General features: G+C 45.4%; 1 protein-coding gene and 1 long non-coding RNA gene across 3 annotated transcripts in view; one reads left to right on the plus strand and one right to left on the minus strand.

Annotated features, from left to right (window-relative positions):
* The first annotated feature begins 5,904 nt into the window (after window positions 1–5,904).
* Window positions 5,905–14,048, plus strand: LOC108447661. Its single transcript, XR_001863328.1, has 5 exons — window positions 5,905–6,790; window positions 6,937–6,994; window positions 8,221–8,420; window positions 9,841–9,905; window positions 10,679–14,048. It is a non-coding gene; the product is annotated as an uncharacterized LOC108447661 (long non-coding RNA).
* DLGAP1 (DLG associated protein 1) overlaps window positions 13,503–17,951 on the minus strand; it is a 136,565-nt gene continuing 132,116 nt past the window's right edge. For both annotated transcript variants that reach the window (XM_017738276.1, XM_017738277.1), the window contains one exon: window positions 13,503–17,513. In XM_017738276.1, coding sequence (XP_017593765.1) covers window positions 17,304–17,513 — 210 coding nt within the window. In that variant the 3' untranslated portion in view covers window positions 13,503–17,303. The remainder of the gene's footprint in view (window positions 17,514–17,951) is intronic.

Raw genomic sequence — 17,951 nt, forward strand, 5'->3', positions numbered from 1 at the left:
AGTTTTGTAAAAAGTCAACCTCTGACTGAAAACACACACTACTTTGGCTACTCCAAAGCTGAAGGGAAGGCACTGCCATGTGTTATTGGAGACCGTGTGGCCAGCCAGGGCGTCAGCGAGCTAAGAGGTATGACAAATTCATGCCAGGGAAAACAGCTCACACACAGGCTTCGTCAACCTTGTTTTCATGGCTTTTGTGTCTTGTAAACAAGTTGTGGCAGCTGCATGTGATAAATCTCTGCGCCAAGCAAAAATAATTACAATAGGGAGGGAATCTTGAGCCTGGCGTCGCTGCCTGCGTGCATGGAGGGGGTGGTGTCTCGCTGCCTGTTGTGGAGGGGGGCTTGTGGTAACCCACATGTCTCCCAGCCTGTGCCATGAGGTCAGCGTGCATGGCTGTAAAACCGTTGGAGCTGCAACAGCTGGCCTCGTGCTATGGGGGAGGGAATGGGGCAAGGAGAGCTGGAAGCTGGGCTAACTTGCATGGCTGCACCCTCCCGGGCGATGCTGGTTCTGCTAACCGTGGGATCCTGCTGCCCAGGCAGAGCGGGGGCATGCGGTAACTTCACTGGAAAAGGGGAAGCAGGAGAAAGTAAGCAGCAACCAGGGAGGGACAGTGTGTGTGGTGGGGAATAATCAGTTTTCCCCTTGGAGATGAGGTAAGGCTGCAGCGGGAAGCCCAGCCCACAGAAGGTGCAGCGCAGCTGGGAGTCCAGGTGCACCATGACCCTGTTTAGTGTCACTTTTACACCTATGGTATTCAGGCCACTTGCAGTTAACTGTGTCCTGCCTGTCAAAGTCTCTTTTCATTTGCCATTTTTCTTGCAGCGCTTATGCAGGTTTTTTTAAGAACCCTTGGAGTACTTTGTACTTCTCTTTAAAAGTGATTTAGTGGTTTTTTTTCCCTTTCTCTACTTGGCATCTTGCAATTGTCAACTTCCCGCCTGGCTTTTTCCCAGTAGGGATTACTGGCACAAATACAGCTCATGTTCACTTTTCAGGACATTACTTGTTTTAAGTCTCCTGTTCATCAACTGCTGGCGTTGTTACGTCTCTATCCTGTTTCACTGGTTCAGCGGGTTCTTCTCCCATGAGTTCCAGTGTTCAGACTGCAGGAGAAGAGATTAGATTAGCCACTCACTCTAGCAAAATGTCACTTAGAGCTGTTGCTGTTCCAGACATGATAATTGTACCCATGTGTGCTGTATGCGGTTCAGTGTCTATTCCAGTCCCTGTCACGACAATGAGTGCCTGCACTTCTGCACACACAGAAAATCACATAAACCTGTGCTAGCTACGCTACAAAGTAAAAACTCAGGCTGCTTTCTCCATCTACATTTTGCATGCACTCCTACTGACAGCTCAAAGCCATTTTGCTCACCCTTCCCTTTGAAAGTGGCTTTACTTGCCTTTAGACTCCTTTTTCTTTCGGAAGCTGAGGCATGAGGTATGGGACTATAACTGGCAGGAATCTCAAGTCCTGCTACACAGATTTGCAGAGCAGGCAGGCTTTCTCCAACAGGCCGACTTCACAGCTCTTTGTAGCGCTGCAGTGCTGCTTCATTGTGCAACATGAATCACAGTCCCTGAAGCTGACGCAGCCATGAATAAGTTGCATCTGTCTTCCAGCTAATCTGTGTCCCACTGGATAGCAGGGTTTCTGCCAAATTCCATGTGTTTCTACTGACAAACAAGGTGTTGATCTTTCAGCTGTTTACACAATGTGTAATAAACCTGTAAAAACGCACAGAGGTAGCAGTGCTTTGAATTGGTTAACTGGAGGGATGAAGGGGGGGGGTTGGGCACAGGTGGCAGATTGTGAGTTGAATGAGTGCAGCTGACAACCATCTAACCCTCTCTATTCTTGAACAGATTCTCTGGGACCACAGACCAGGGCTGTGGCTGCTTCCTTTAGTTACAGCCTATGCAGTGTCTGCCTTGGGCACCAAGCCCTATCTCTAGTTGTGTAACAACATGACCCTCTCAGAGTGAAGAACCCTTGTCTGGGCATATATAAACCCTGCATGTGGTTTTTGTTATGAGTCTTTCATCACATCATTTAGCTGATGATGAAGATGATTGACCTCACAACGACGAGCGCGGGTCAGTCCCAGAGCTGTGGGTTTTGCGCTAGGTATATCTATGTTTGCATGGCTTCTCGGAGTCTTTCCATCCCTGCAGTGTTGCCACACTGATGGGGAAATAATGCCCTGGAGCTCCTCCATCAGTGACATTTCACAAGTTGGCAGGACTCACCTTCTTTTTGGGAATACTCATTTTTATATGTAGTAGCACAGAAACAATTCTCAACTGTGAGGCCAGTAGTTTTACTAGTATGGTATTCAGTAAGTATACAGAGAATGTTTGATCCTGCCTCTGAAGTCCCTACAGCCTGATAGCTCTGTGGGAAATCATGTGTCACACACTCCATACTTGTTTCTGCTTCCTCCCCAAAACTAAACAGTTAGGGCCTGAGTGGCTTCCATTAGGGATAAATTATTTGGTTTCTTTAACTGGTGCATCCTATCTAGTTTTAGCATAAACCAAGTGTTCTTCCCTATCTCAACTTTTCCTCTGGTGTTCTAGCTCATTTGCAGGAGCAAAATTGTTTTTTTGTTGATTGGCAAATAGATTTTAGTGCTTCGCTGGAGGCTTTTGGCCTTTAGAAGCCTCTCCTCTAGAAGCTGTTGATGGAGAAGACAGTCTTGATCATAATTTGCCATCAGCTTATAGAGTTTATCAAAACACAATTTGTGTGTATGTATTTATATCTATGCCCTATCTACATATACTAGAAAGGATACTATACATGTATTGGTCCTGGTATTTATATTAAAAAAATAAACAATATCACTTGACCAATGTGAGAAGAATGTGATGTCCCCTGGCTTGCTTTTATGAATTTGTCTTGGAAATTGTTCTGGATAGCAGACACATAACTGATGGTAAGAATCACTAGAGTTCTGTAATTTTCCTGAGTCAGCATTCAGCTGTTTTTCCAGAGCCTGTAATTTCACTTCCTTTTCTAGTCTGGAATGTTCTGATTGCTTGACCTTATATCCAATGTTTTATTTTGTTTTCCATTGTACTTCTAGTCTGATTCCTTGTTTGAACTCTCCCTCTATCATTTCTCTCCCTGTTTGAGAGTGCTTACACAATATCATGCATAGTCCATTTAACCAGGTTAGAGATATTTTGACTAGTTTTGTACTGTTTTGAAAGGCATCTGATCTCCGCTACTTCACTACACTAACCACAACAGCAAATCTTGCTCTGATGCAAACAGATCAACTTCAGTTCATGAGAGAAAGCACATTTTCCCTGTGTAGATAGCTCAGCTTTTTTCTAACTTCTGCTTTCTTTGTTGTGACAGGGGTAAGCCAAAGAGAAAAGCAATTAATAATAAAATCCAATGGGCATTTTCAAAAATGGAGGGATTATTTTTAGTTTTGAGTGGCTGGTGTTGCTAGTTTCAGCGTGCTTTCAGAGTCCTGGCTCTTCTGCCATGAGCCTTCTCCTGGTGAGGTGTGAAGCAGACATTCCTCTGCCAGCCTGAACTAAAAGGTTAGTTTAGGTTATTGTATTAAACCCTGCTTAGGCAGTTGCTTCATTCTTCATGTTAAATTCAGCTGGCTTGTGTTCAGCCAAGGTATTTCCAGTGATGTGCTGCCAGCTTTCTCCAAAGGCCTCCTCAGAAGTCTTTCTTCCTTAGCTGGTGGTACATGGAAAACACCTCCTGTAAATATCTTGGTTTAGTGTATAGATTTGCATCTGCAAAGCGCATACTCTGTTGTAAAGCAATCAGTCCCTCCGCCTCCCTTCCCCTACCAAACATACCTTGACCCCTGCTACTGTATCCATGACACCTGGGGCAGAGGGGAATGTCCCAGTCACCCTCTGAAGGGAGAGTGACACCCCTTACCATCTCCTTGGACCCTATGAGAAGGTGATGGGAATGCAGACATTCAGGTCTCCCCATGGGAGAGTTCACACTTGGTCCTGCAGCACCTTACTCCTTCACCTGCATGTGATCACGGAGTGCTGGTGGTCTTGGGGAGGGCAGCATGTGAAGCCCAGCTGGGTATTGTGCCAACACCCAGCAGCACTCTCTGAGTTTCCTCTGATGTGGCAGCGTGAGTTTAAATAAGCAGAAGGCATGGAAGGAGGTATGGGGGGCTGCAGCAATTTCTCTCATATTTACACTGATAAGCAACAGGTATTTCCGCTGTGAAAATTTTAATTTCCTTTGCTTTTGAAATGCAGTGATGCAGAAGCTCAGGTTTCCTTCCACGGGGTCAGAAGAGCAAGGAGGGCTGCATGGACCAGCTGATGCCTGTGTTGCCCAGACTCTCCCCATCTGGCAGAAATGACTCATCTGTGGCATGACCCATCCGCTCCGTGAGGCTTGTTGAACTCAGGGGGAGTTTGACTTCAGATCCACTATTTCCTTGAAGATTTGCCTTTAGTCCTTGCCTTACCCCAGCCCTAATCTGCATTTGCTGTCCAGCCTGGGCTGAAGTGGGCTGCCCCAGATGCCTGCCTTCCCGGCGCCGGTGGTTCCCTTGTTTTAGGGTGCGGGGAGCTGCCATTCAGAGCTGAAACTGCTCCTTCTACCTAGGGCTCATTACATGCCGCTTCCTCTCCTGCTGCCAGGGGCCTGGACAGAGAGCAGGGAAATCACATGCAAGGCGCTTGTAAAACCCTCAGCCCTGTCTGCCACTGAAGGAAGAACTGGCTGAGCCTCCCTCTCTGCAGGATGGACTTCCTGCCCTAGGAAATCCCCTGCTGTAAGGCAGCCCAGGAGATCCACCTTGGGGATCTGAAACTGCAGCCAGTCAGCACAGGCTGGGTACAGAATGAGAGCTATGGGTTTTTAGAAAACCCTAATAAAACATTTTGATTATACATAAGAAAAAACACAAGTGATCCCGCCTGCTCCTCAGCTCTGTGGTTTGCCTAAACTTACTTCCCTGGGATACACTGGAGTTTGATCTTTGAGAAATGATATCTAAAAAGCCCACATGTAAAAACTTAACTGTTCCAGCGTTAGGATCATAATTTGCCTTTGATCCTGTAAATTGTTGAACCACAACCCTAGTCGTTGCCCAAGGACTGCAGGAAATGTGCACAGGGTTATGCAAATCTCTAGGAGAGGGAATGTTTTGCAGGGGTGGGAGGAAGATGGCTCTTGCCGCAACTGTCAGTCTCTGGATTGCAGCTGAATAGTTTGGCAGTCCCCGCGCTGTCCCGTGTCACCCCACTGCCAGTTCCCACGGCTCCTACCCCTCTCTGCTCACCGTCCAGTTGTGCAAGTCTGGAGCGGCGAGCTTTTTTCAGATCTCCCCCTGTGTGCGCTGGTGGCATTAACAGGCAGAGTCTGCAAGCTCGGTCCTTCGTCTGCATTTTTCTCCAAACCACCACTGCGAGTGCAGTGTTCATGTTTTGCCTCTAAATCCCCAAGACTTTTGACATGGGGATATTTGCATGGGTGGATCAATCTGATGGTAAGACACAAAACAATTTCTTTGGGAACCTTGAGGGGAGCTAAGCCTGCACTAGACCCCAACCAAGGCAGGACAACAGCAACAACACAGCAGGGACATGGCCAGCAGATGGGGAGCTGTCAGGCAGGACTTCAATTTTGTGTAAAATGTGAATTTTCCTCTTTCCCAGATTTGCAGAGGAATACTCAAACCCTTGTAAAGAGGCAGGTTGGGTGTAGTGTGGAAGTGCATCCATCATCAACACCACATTCTAAACAAGAGTGCTTGACATCCTAACCATGGCTCAGGGTAACAGATCCTGATAAAAAATAAAAGTAGAGGTTCTTTGATACCTTCTCTGTTCTTTATTTTTTTTGTTTGTTGTTTTTTTCTTTTTTCTTTCTTTTTTTTTTCTTTTGGTGTGTAAGCTAAGTGGTATGACACAGGACTTTGCTACTTTACAAAATTTACTTTTTTACTTTACTCATCAAAAGGGTGGGATGAGCCCATCACTGCCCAGCTGCCCTGGCAGGACTCCCCTGGCAGCCGTGCTGTGGTGTTGTGCTGTGCCGGGGCAGGGGGCGCATCCAGAGCACAGCCCAGCCTTTTCCATAGGCTGTGTATGCTGCACAGGTACAGGGGCTGCGCACGTCAGAATGTGGGGCAGTGCTGCTTCAGCTGGGCAGGAGTTTGTTTTGCTGTTTCTGTTTGGTTTTTTCACTTCGGTGATAATTCTTACCCAATGCACGATCTCTGCTCTATGTACTTTACTACTCCTTGTGATAATCAAAATCCGGCCCTGAACTTTTTCACTACAAAGGAAACAAGAACTTTGCCCCGTTGGCTGTTAACAGGGCATTTGGTGATGCCGCAGCCTCTTCTCACGTGCAAAAACCCCAAAAGGCTGTGGAAATCAAGGTTATGCTGATGACAGAACGCTTATTGTTTTTTTACCAGTGTGGGTGGAGATCAGGTGCTTTGACAAGACATGAAATTTTTCGTGTCAGGCACCCGACCGGTCGGTAGAAAAACCCCTTTAAACACCAGGACCGCCAATAACATGCTGTGTACGGCTCAAAGTGCAACCTGTGATGGGCTCAAAGCGCTGAAACATTAACCAGACCTTGGGCCACCATCTGTAGTTGCCGCTCGGTGCCCACACCATCGCTCCCGGGAGCGGGAAATGAGGGCGGCACTATTATTATCCGTGTGGAGAAAGGGCGCAGCGGTGTTTGCACAGCGCGGACGGAAGCGCTGGCGGCGGCCCCGGGGCGCTGGGCGTGCGGCGGTGGGGCAGCAATAACAAGGTACGAGCTTCCCCGTGCGGGCAGCAGGGAGAGGCCGAGCGCTTAAATCGCAGCCTCCGGCTCTGGTTGAGGTGCTCTGATGAGCACTGCCGCGGTGGTGGTGGCGGCGGGAGGCTGTCCTTCCATGTCCACTCTCTTGTTTGCAGGTATAACCTGCCTCTGGCGAAACCCCTGACTCTAAGCCTCCCCCTGACTCCAGATGAGGTAAGGCTTGTGGGAAGAACAAATATCATTCATGAAATTGCAGGCTGCACTAGCAGGGGAAAAGGAGAGTGCTAGAGCTGCTTCTGGGCCCGCACCTCAGATGGTTTGGAGCTGGGTGGTGCTTTGGTGGTGTTTTCTTTTTAACAGTGGTGAGGTGTCCTGGAGATCAGATGAGGAGATATGAGGAGCCAGAAAGCATTTCTGAGCATTCAAGTGTTGTAATCACCTTACTGCTCCCTGAGCTCAGCTGACACAGGAGACAGGTAAACATCTCCCACTGCTCAGGTAGATGACGGTACATAAATCTCCAGAACACCCTGAGGAATAACAAGTCTTTTGCAACTTTGCCTTTGAACTCTGAAGAAGTTATGCTTGCATGATGGATGGCAGCAGCGCCCAGCTGTATTCTGAGGCATAGCACAGCTCCCAACTCCCTTGCAGAGGTTTTATCCTCAGCTGGAGTAAGTGTACAGCAAGCTGTGCGTCAGTGCTGACTCTTGCAGCTGTAGAAACTTGTCATTTCATTTCCAAACACCAGCACCCTCAGCAAGGCGCTTGGCCTTGGGCCAAAAGCCATTCCTGTAGTGTCTGCTCCTGCTATATACATGTGTGATGTTAACTTACCTGATTCCTGGTGTGGGTTTCTCCACAACCACTGCCACATATCTGTGTCTTGTCAGTGTGGCAGCATTGGGAGCAGCCTCTTCGATTACCAGGTCTTAGAGTGAGTTTACCTGAGAGCATGTCCCTGTTCAGCGGAGCAAAGTGATGCTTTGCCCTGCTTGTGCTGAATCGTTGTTACCTGGCAAGGGTTTGGGAACTGCGAGATCATATTTTATTGTAGCACGTTACAGCTGCAGAAAAGGTATTGGATTCTGGGTTTATATCAAAAGACTAATTCTTGATTAGGATGATGAAATATTTAGGTCTAGAACTTTTCCTTCACAGCAAAGTAAAGTAAATTGCTCTACTAGTAGTGGCAAAAGAAAGGACATGCTCATTTATGATGCTTTAAATCAGACAAATAATTTCTGAAGACAAATAACAAAACTGTAGCAGGGAGCTCTGGTGCAGGGCTCCTTCTTAGATTGTAAACACTGCAAGACAGAAACCATCAATATTTACACCGTGCTCAGCCCAGCACAGTGCAGCTTCTCTTGTTGGGCCTTTGGAGGCACTAATAGGAATATTAAATCACGCTGAATACCTTCTTGCAATATTTACAGTTTAACGATAACGAAGCGTGTGTGCGGAATACTGTGGATTGTGACCATGCACCAGAACCAGAAAACCTGTGATGAGGCCAAGCCTTGTGATATGACCCCCAGCTCTTCCCCCTGCTTATCACACGTGCACTGCAGTGGTTGGGACCCTTTCTGGTGCTCCCAATATTCATCAGAAGCAACTTAGAAGGAACGATGAGAGAGTAAGTGTGTTACTGTGTGAGCTGTCACCAGTTGTGCCAAGAACTGTGGATTGAAAAGTCGGGGGGGAGAAAAGGCATTAAAAATACCACTGCTATGTTGCCCTTTGGGCTCACAGAAATGTGACACAGAGAAGAATTAGCCTTTTGCGGTTTCATGTTTCCCTGACCTTTTAAGAGAGGAAGAAAAAACAGATCCAACTTCTGCTCCCAGTTACAATGTTGGAAGTCCAGAGCAAATACACTGCCTCCTGAGGTGCTAGAGCAGAGTTTCATGTTGTCTATTGAAAAATCAGAGAGACAGAGAGAGAGGTGAGGTGTAAGATAATTTAACAAAAGCTGTGTGAGTTCAAAGATAAGCCTACATCCCAGGCAAGTGTAATTACTGGTGTTTGAGTGTAATTTTGGTGTTTAAGGAGACCCATTCAACCTGCTCTGGTGGGATTTGGCGTCAGTGTGAGGTAAAGCAGAAAACACGTGGCTCCTAGAGCACAATGCCCTTGTACCGTGTGAGTGAGGGATGTGCCACAGGGGAGGCCTCCTGGCCACCAGCACTGCAGCTGACAGCCCCTGGCAGTGGCAAGTCCTGCTGATGCATGTGGCAGGGATGCTGTGACAGCACCTGCAATCACACCACTCGACACTTGGGACGGCCTCGAACCATTAGCGTTAAGCTCACACGTGCTACTCGACATGAAAACAGTTCCAGTTAAAAATCATTTCCGAATTGTTATTTTGGCTTATGCAACTGTCGGCCTTTTTTTTTGTTGTTGTTGTTGACAAACAAAATCTGCTTGGATTATACTTTAATGACAAACTCTGCATGCTTCACCAGGTTTTCTTTGTTTTGGCTTGGTTTCCTGGTTTTATTTCCCACCTTCCACTAAAGAAATTTTTCTCTCAGAGAGAAAATACAGGAGGTGGGCTGCTTCCTACCTGAAATCCCAGCCTTGACTGGCAGATGCTGATAGACATGAATCATCACAATGAATGCAGTACAGCACACAAGCAGCTTTTTTTACAAGCACAGGGTTGTTAAGCAAAGGATGAGAAACACGTGGAGTACACTGCAGTTTGCTAATGTATGGCTGGGTTCCCAGGTCCGTGTACATTCTTGCAGACAGGCTGCAGTTGTCATGATGCTATTGCCAGGAAAGATGTAAACAAAAGGAAACCTCTTGTCAGTTGAAGCATTAGGTTAGTAATACAAAAGAGTACTTAATGGAGTCTTTCAGATCGATACATGCCCTCTGTTTGTCAGAGATGTTCTTTTATGTGTAGTCATACAGCCTCTTCGATGTAAGTCACCAGTTTTTACATTTTTTAAGTAACAGCAATATTTACTATGTGGTGAATCAGAGCGGCGAGCAAGATCATAGGATCCTCTTGCAGAGGATCACGACTTAAAATTCGTGTGTTTTAGGCAAAGCTCTTCTGGATTCACTTGAAGACTGACACATGGACATGTTTCCATTGAAGTTGCTACAGGTTTGTCTTTATGTATGCCTCTACTAAATTTTATAGCTGGCAATTAGTCTGGGATGAAGTCTGGTTTCTTTCCCAACACTGCAAATGCAATTGTGTAACTTCATTAAAATTCAAAGCCTGGTTCTTATGCTGGATTAAAACAGTAGATAGCAAGATGTAAAGAAAAGTCACCCTTTAAAACTCTTCTTTCCCACTGTGACTGCTTACCTCATGGAAGCAGCAGCCATATGGATTACTTTTGGGTTGTGTTTAATCCACACCACATTCCCCTAGAGTTGCCACTGTTTCAATAGCAATGCCCTGCCCTGTGCAAGGCCTGCTGTCGCCCAGGGGCTTGTATCTCCCTGCCCTCAGCTGGCACCATGATACTGCCCTGGGGCTGATGCTACCTCTGGGGTTTGTGGAAATGGTGGAATTGTGGTCACGGTGGTACTGATGCACTAGGAAGGGATGTCACATATTTAAAAGCTGTTTACTGAAACATTGCTCCAAGGTGGGAAGGGATTTCCCCCTTCAGCTGTTGCTACAGGTGTGATTGTCCCACAGCATAGCAAAATGCCATCTCAGCTTTAGTGCATCATCTGTGAGCTGCCTGACCCGTATGATTTTTTTTTTCCCCTTTTGTTGTCAATTATTGACTGGAGAGATGAGGAATGACACATGCTTAAGTGCATCAGTTATCTCAATTTCCTTCCCCTTAGGCCTAGCTTAGCCAAGATTTACCAGAACAATCTACAAAATGAAGAAGTTCCAGTATTTTTTTTTTTTTTCAGGTGATAGGAGTTTTCTTCTGAAGACTGACAAAAGGGCTGGAGCACAGTGAGTTATTATTACAACCACTTATTAAAAAAAAAAAAAGAAAGAACATGCTGTAAGATAACAAGTAATATAGCCCAACTGGTGCAATGCAGTAAATTTTCAGTGCTACAAAAAAAATCAGGGATGATCACAGTCCTGAACACACACTCACAAAGCCATTCCAGATTGCAATTGTGAGCACCCAGAGTCAGTACAACAGGAGAAAGTAAGATATAGCATTTTAGGGACATGACTTTGATAATTCTCTAGTTTGAAGCCAGGGATAAGTGATAGGTTGGACATTCCCACTGGGGAAATAGGCTAGTTACATCGGAATGGGTTATCTTTTGCTATTCAACATCTCAGCACCCTAGTTACCATCTCCAAACTAAGGTGTTTGCCTCAGCACATGGTTGTTTACACAGTGACTTATCTTACCTTGGTGAGATATTTGATACCCATAAAACATCCATCACACTCTGTCCTACTGCTTTTCTTTAACTCAAGGCAAGGCCCATCCCTCTCCCAAAACCTTTGACAGCTTTGAAATATGGCAGTGTCACCGTCCATGTAGCTCAGGGGCCGTGCAGTTGTTGCCTTCTCCAGAGGCTCTGCAACACCTCAGTATTTCCCTCTCTTTGAACAGAGGTGGCAAAATCCATAACTGTTTCCATTCTGCTTGGCTGAAAATGAGGAAAAGCTCGTCACCCTGTCACAGATAGTTAAGTGAAGAATCAATATGATATGAAGGCCTCTGCACCAGGAGTAGCCCATAATAGGTGGAGGCAGTGTCACAACTCAGCTTGTTTTTTAATATAGCTCTTTTTTTTCCAGTTCTTTAGTGTGTGGTTTTTTTTCCCTCTGGGTGGAGCGGAGCTGGGGAGGTGATGACTTACCTGCCACAGCTCAGTAGATCGCAATCTGGAACTGGCAGAGTGTTAACACAATGCCCCAGCAGAGCTTTTCTGTCTCTAATTTCAATGATTATGTTGTTACTGGATCAGTGAAGAGAACCATGAAAAACACAATTACCAGGAAGCCCTGTTCCTTTGCTTGCCCCTTTGTCTCACTGCGAGTGGGGCATGTGAGTCACGGAGCAATAGAGGACCGGCTGTAATCACACGCACTACGAGAAGGGTGCTGTCCACCGATGGGACCCAAGCGTGGGAAAGCCTGGCTGCTGGCTGGAAGGGCCAGTCACGTCATGTTTTGCAGCTGGCATCCAAATGCATCCTGATGAATCAAGTGAGAGCAGCTACCTTCTTCTGCCACAACGGTGGCCAAGCAGCCATGCAGAAGAGGGGCTGTAAAAACCTCCCCATGTGCAAAAGCACGGGGAAGGGATGATGTTGTGTATAAACTTACTGTGACAGCACAGCAATGTTTTATAGGTCACTGGCATAGCAGCAGACTAAAGGGAAAGGGGATGAGTATCTTTCAGCTATGAGCGCTGGTCTCAGGTTTGCTCAGTGCAGGACCATGGTTAAGTGGGGCTGACCCGACCCTGTAACGTGATGCATAATGGGAAAAGAGAAATTCACTTGCTCTCTGCACTCCAAATCATGTATAAACCTATGACCTCAAAAACAAATACCAGTAGCAGCAGAGCAGCCAATATTTTTATCATTAATTGCTATCAAAAATGTCAGCTCAAAGTCATCAGATTTGATAGGCGAGCATGCTCCAAACTGACGGCTGAAGTGAATTATTTGCCTATTGCGTGATGCAAAAACAAGGTCTTGCAGGAGAGACAGACATTGGCAAACAAACTGGCAACAAGATATGCTTCTGGGGAAGGCTTCTGATTTGATCTGGAAGGAAACATTGAGTATAAATAGGGATAAAGTTTACCTGCATGAAAGGCGGGGTTGCGCCATGCCTTGGACTTCATAATTCTGCTGGAGAACAGTGAGAAACATACGTGCTGTTTTACTCCCTCCGAGCTATCCTCATTACAAAAAGGTACCAGACACCTCAGAAAGGTTTTTAAGTAATAAAGCATTTTTTCCACCCCATCCCTGCTGCATCCATTTATCAGTCACTAACAAGCACATAAATTCCAGCATGTGAAGAAAAATCCCTTCATCTTGGGATTTTTCCCAAGAATTTTCCGTGCCCATGGATCTATAGCATAAATCTTTCTGGCCTTTCTGTGCTGAGGGTCTAAGCATGGGCAGAGAGTACATGGTGCAGCACTGGCACACTAGGTACTACAAAGTGAATCAGGACCTGTTCAAGTACCGGTATAACCATGAACATCATCATCCAGGACATGTTTCTGTGGGATTTGGTGACTGTCTTTATTTCACACAGTGGGAAAAAACCCCATCTGGATGCAGGATTCCAGTGAAGGGAAAGTTAGCTATGCCTGCCAGGGATCTCTTTTGCCCCTCAAAATTCAGACATCATGGGACATAAGTAGAAAATGAAAGGGAAGCAGAGAGGGGAAAACCAATCAGGCTGGGGTCTTCTTGCCACTTCTTTTGAAGTCCCCAGCGTAACTCCTGGCATCTTCAGTGGGGTTTGGCGGGGCTCCGTGCAGAAGTGCCTTTGAAGATTTTGCTAAGGCTCAAGGCCTTGATCATGGCAACTTTTATGCCTGTGAGCAACTCTGTGCAGATGAACACTTCCAGGGTGCTCAGCAGGATGCTTCGGATGAGACTTTGCAGGGCCGGTCTTAAGCAATGAGAGCTTAAGAGAAACATTCTGCTTGTCGTGCTTTTATCCTTGACCACATCAAATGAAATGCCTTGGCAGTTCTGGAAGAACGAATTTGCATTGAAAACCCACAGCTCTTACAAGCAGTGCATTAATTATTTTATTAATTTGCTCTTTTTACATTATGGGAAACATTCATCTATTTACATTTTCCTGTCCACACACAAACCAGATAGATAATCCTATGGAAACCCAAATCGTTAAGCCATAAAAACACTCTCCTCTGTCTAAAGGCTTTCAAATTTGTGTCTTTTGTTTCAAATCAAAAACATTTTAAAATCACATTTGGGAATGCAGGTAGGCCAGTGATTTACATTCTACTTAAAATATGCATTTGACCATTTTCCTTAAAAAAAAAAAAAAACCAAACTGAACAAAAAACTAAAAACCCCAATAAATTCACAATGATACAGTTTAAATTAAAGTGATAGTGCACATCAAAGCATTAAGGGAACACCAATAAATAAACAAATATATTACAAATAAATTATTTCTATTTACCTTTTCAAATATTAAAAATCTTTAATCCATTTCTTCATCTTTCTTTACAAAAAGATTATGAGAATTTTATGGAAACATCTGCAAAAAATATAATAAATACCTCTTTTTTTTTTTTTTTTGATTTTTGAAGCAGGAGACAAAACCAACCTTTTCTAAAATTTCCCCCAAGAAAAAAAAAACAACAATAGTTTAGTCCCAAAGTGAAACAGAATATAGGCATTTTTAACATACACTGGGCAGTTTAGACTAAAAACAAATAGTTACAGATTATACTAAAACAGATGATGGAGCAGATATATTAGCATTAGTATTGGTAAATGAGTCAAGTGGTTAACTAGTGGCATTCTAGGGGCAGAATTACTTTATTTTCTATCTTCTGGTATTGGCTGTATTTTTAATATTTTGCTAAAAAACTAGGCAAACATTATAATAACCTCTCCAGTGCCAAATGAATTAACAAGCATTCAGCTAAGAATAAAGTCATTTAAAATAGATACAAAAAATATTCTATGATATACAAATACAATAAGTTGTAATGTACAAGACTAGATAGTCTTCACTTTTCTGCTTTTTTAGGGGGGAACTTGCTGGATATAAATTTCTGTAGCCACTTGTCAACCAAAGTCTTAACTCATCTCTCATAAAACGTTCACAAAACTAAGTAAGTCTGAGACACAGTTGTGAATGTGGACTCTCACCTAGGTACTGCTTTGAATACTTCAGTACAAATGAGTTCCAAATAAGTAATACTTCCTATGACTATATATGCTCAAAAGTGGCAGTTGGCACTATTACATACTGCAAACACGGTGATGTTTTGTTGCTGCTAAAAGTTAAATGCAGTGTTTCAAAACTAGCAAATACACTGGTATTCAAACGCTTAGAGGGTCAAACCTTTTGAAGCTCCTGTAACACCAAGCACTCTAGAGTTACACTGGATTTCTGATTACTCTAGTTAAAAGTCTTTTATATATTAAATTATTAGCCCTTTTCTTGTAAACCACAGCAGTAAATATTTGTGCCCTGTTTATAAAGACATAGCTCAGATATCGATGGCTTTGAGAGGTAGCAAATTCTCTAGTGGTTTTAGTATGCTCTCATGAAAACACTTGGTGCCAGAACCTATTACCTCTCCTATTTTCTCGAATAAACTTAAATTAGCACCTGGCTATGATGTCATAGGAAAAGAAGCTGTCTGGCATGGTCTCGATGAAGAGTTTTAGCAAGAGCTTAACTTCTCGATGACGATTTTCAACGCTTTTTAAGTGCAAGCTGCAGAATTACGCCACATGTGCAGTGGGATTTTTCACTGCTTGGACTGTCCATACAGGTTGAGCAGCCATGGGCACAGCCAGCCAGCACTGGCATGCAGCAAGGGCTGCCACCCGTGCCTCTCCATGGTGGGGCTGTCCTGTGCCTGTGCTCACTGGGAGCAGAAAGCAGCCTGCCTTTCCCTCCTGCATCCCCCTGCCCTGGCAGATGGGGTGAAGAGCACGCAGGGAGCAGCAGAGGAGTCTGGAAGACGTCGCTGCAGGACTGCACACGTGCTGGGGACTGCACAGCGCTCCTCTGCCCACACCAGTCCTGTCACCCAAAGCAGCCCTGTCACCCAAAGCAGCTCACGCTAATTCTGCTGGCAGCAGCATGTGCCAGCTAGGCACGCGTGTGCGCACTCACACACGCTCACACGCACGCACACAACTCGCTTTCAGCAACATGCCTGACATAGCTTTCCTAATGTTGGCACAAGAGATTCCAGTAGCAGCGTGGTCGGCATTGTTCCTCATCAGAGGAGCTGGAGGACAAGATCCTACCCCAGCCAGAGGTGGCTGGAGGGGACAGACACACAGGAGTTGACCTCTCAGGCTCCTCTCCAGCCCTATTATCTGCCATTTCCGCCCACTCTTAATGAGCTACTTAGGATGCATATTTTTAGTGATTGCAAAACAATGGCAGAAGCCAGGGTAGGAAGGCTTGTCGTGAAAAATATTAAGTTCATATTGATCCCATAACTTGTGAAAAATAGTCTATTGTTCTTGTTCAAGTGAATACTTTATACTATTAAGAGGAGGCTGAATCAGAAATTTACTCCTAAATATGGAAGGTTTGGTGATAAGCAGTCTGAACTGTAGCATACAACCAGCTGTGGATAGAGCAAAGCAAGCCTGGCCTGGAAAAGCATCAGAGGCTCCATGTACAGTAATTCACCTACAGGTGTCCGTGTGTGGCTGCGTGGACGTATGAGATTGGATGGTCCCACCGAGATTAAGACATCAACAAAAACAAGCTTTTTTCTTTTTTTTTTTTTTTTTTTTTTTTTAACCAATATAATCCATACAATACAATACAAGAGGAATTGACAATACAGTACAATTTTAAAAATTCTTAATACTTGGACAAGAAAATCCTTCTTTTATATTATCTCTTCAACTGTCATTGCTTCTTATCTCCTTCCTTTTTACTCTTTTATTGCCTTTCAAAATAGATTATTTCCCTGGAAGATCGAATTTACAATCTTCTGCTGATTGAAATGTTTAAGTAGTGATTGATGAAATAAAAATGAGGCAGTTTGTGCAGCTGTGAGTGTGCAGGTATCTTTCCACAGGATCTTTTATATCCCTCGCCATCTCACCTGCGGGATATACTTCCACTTTTTCTGCTGCCAGAGCTGTGGGGTTTTTTTTCTTCCCCCCCTCCCCGCTCCCACCCCAGCTCCCTGCCCTTGTGTGACTCCTTAATTCAGGTGAAGATGTGATTCGGAGGTTTAGAATAAAGTGCGCCATCTGCTTTAAAAAAAACAGTAATAAAAAGAGGGGAATCCGAGTCATAGCTCCTTTCATCTTTTGTGAGGAAGACGGCAGAGTCCGAAAGGATCACCCTGCATGACTGAAAATACCAAAGTCCCCTACAGTTTGATATTGCTGTACACTGGGTAACAGACTAGCTTTAGGTCAACTAAAGATCATGAGTAAGTTAAATGGAGCATCTACTGTACAGGTGCATGGGTGTGTGGAAGTCTGAGCGCTGCATTTATTTGTTTCAAACAGAAAAGAAAAAAGGATCGTACTCGTTTACATGAGGCGAAGTGGCAGCATCAGTACATGTGACAAAGCATCGTGATGACATGGGCGAACCTTCAGAAAGCAAGGGTGATTAGAGGACATCTCTCGGAGGACCGACAACTACGCCACGGCAGTGGAGTTCACTGGGAGCATTGGGGCAGCTGTGTACAGAGAGAGGGGAGGGGGAGAGGAGGGTAGAGAGAGCGAGAGAGAGAGGAGGAGGTACAAATACTTCGTGGTGACCTTGAGCAGGAGCCTAGAGGGGCAGATTATACATGAGGCTTGTCTTGCCAGAGAGAGTCCTCCTGGTTGGATCCCTTCATAGCCTGGTCTGGGCTTCGGGGATGTATATCTCAATGCTTTCGGCGCTCTCGGTAGCTGAGTTCTGGCGGACCGATGCAGCGCGCTTGGCAGCCATCAGCCGTTTCCGGGCCTCTTGACGCTGCGAGCTTTCCAGAGAGCGTTCTCGTATGAGTGGCACCTGACCTTTCGATGGCTTCTTTGGCACTGGAGGAGGGACCCTTCTCTCCTGATCAAAGCAGAAGGTTAATGGCATTATACAGCTTCTCAGGGAAAGGTGGGAAAAACTAGGATATGTCAGTAGTTAGAACACACATTTTACCTAAGGTTTGTTAGCTCTTATCTGCCTTTCTGTCTTCAGTCAACTGGCTTTTGTGCTCAAGGGTTCATAAACATAGGGCAAGGGCAAAGGGGAGGGGAGGGCGGCCGCCGTGCTACTTCTCCTCGGGGATGGTGCTGCCAGGGCCGAGACCCCCACCGCTACCTGCTTAGTGCCAGGGACTAGGAAAGAGACCAAGCTCTTGCCACTGGCGTAGCCGGGAGGGAACGCTGCTCTCAGCAGAGGAACTCTGGAGAGCCCCAGCTCCTGGGCCACCCTCTTCTATCCGTGCATAGCGCTAGATGCTCCTGCAACACGGAGATGCCATGGCTTTGGCGTTCCCAAATG

The sequence above is a fragment of the Corvus brachyrhynchos genome, unplaced genomic scaffold (assembly GCF_000691975.1).
Source record: "Corvus brachyrhynchos isolate BGI_N302 unplaced genomic scaffold, ASM69197v1 scaffold106, whole genome shotgun sequence".
Classification (NCBI taxonomy): Eukaryota; Metazoa; Chordata; class Aves; order Passeriformes; family Corvidae; genus Corvus; species Corvus brachyrhynchos.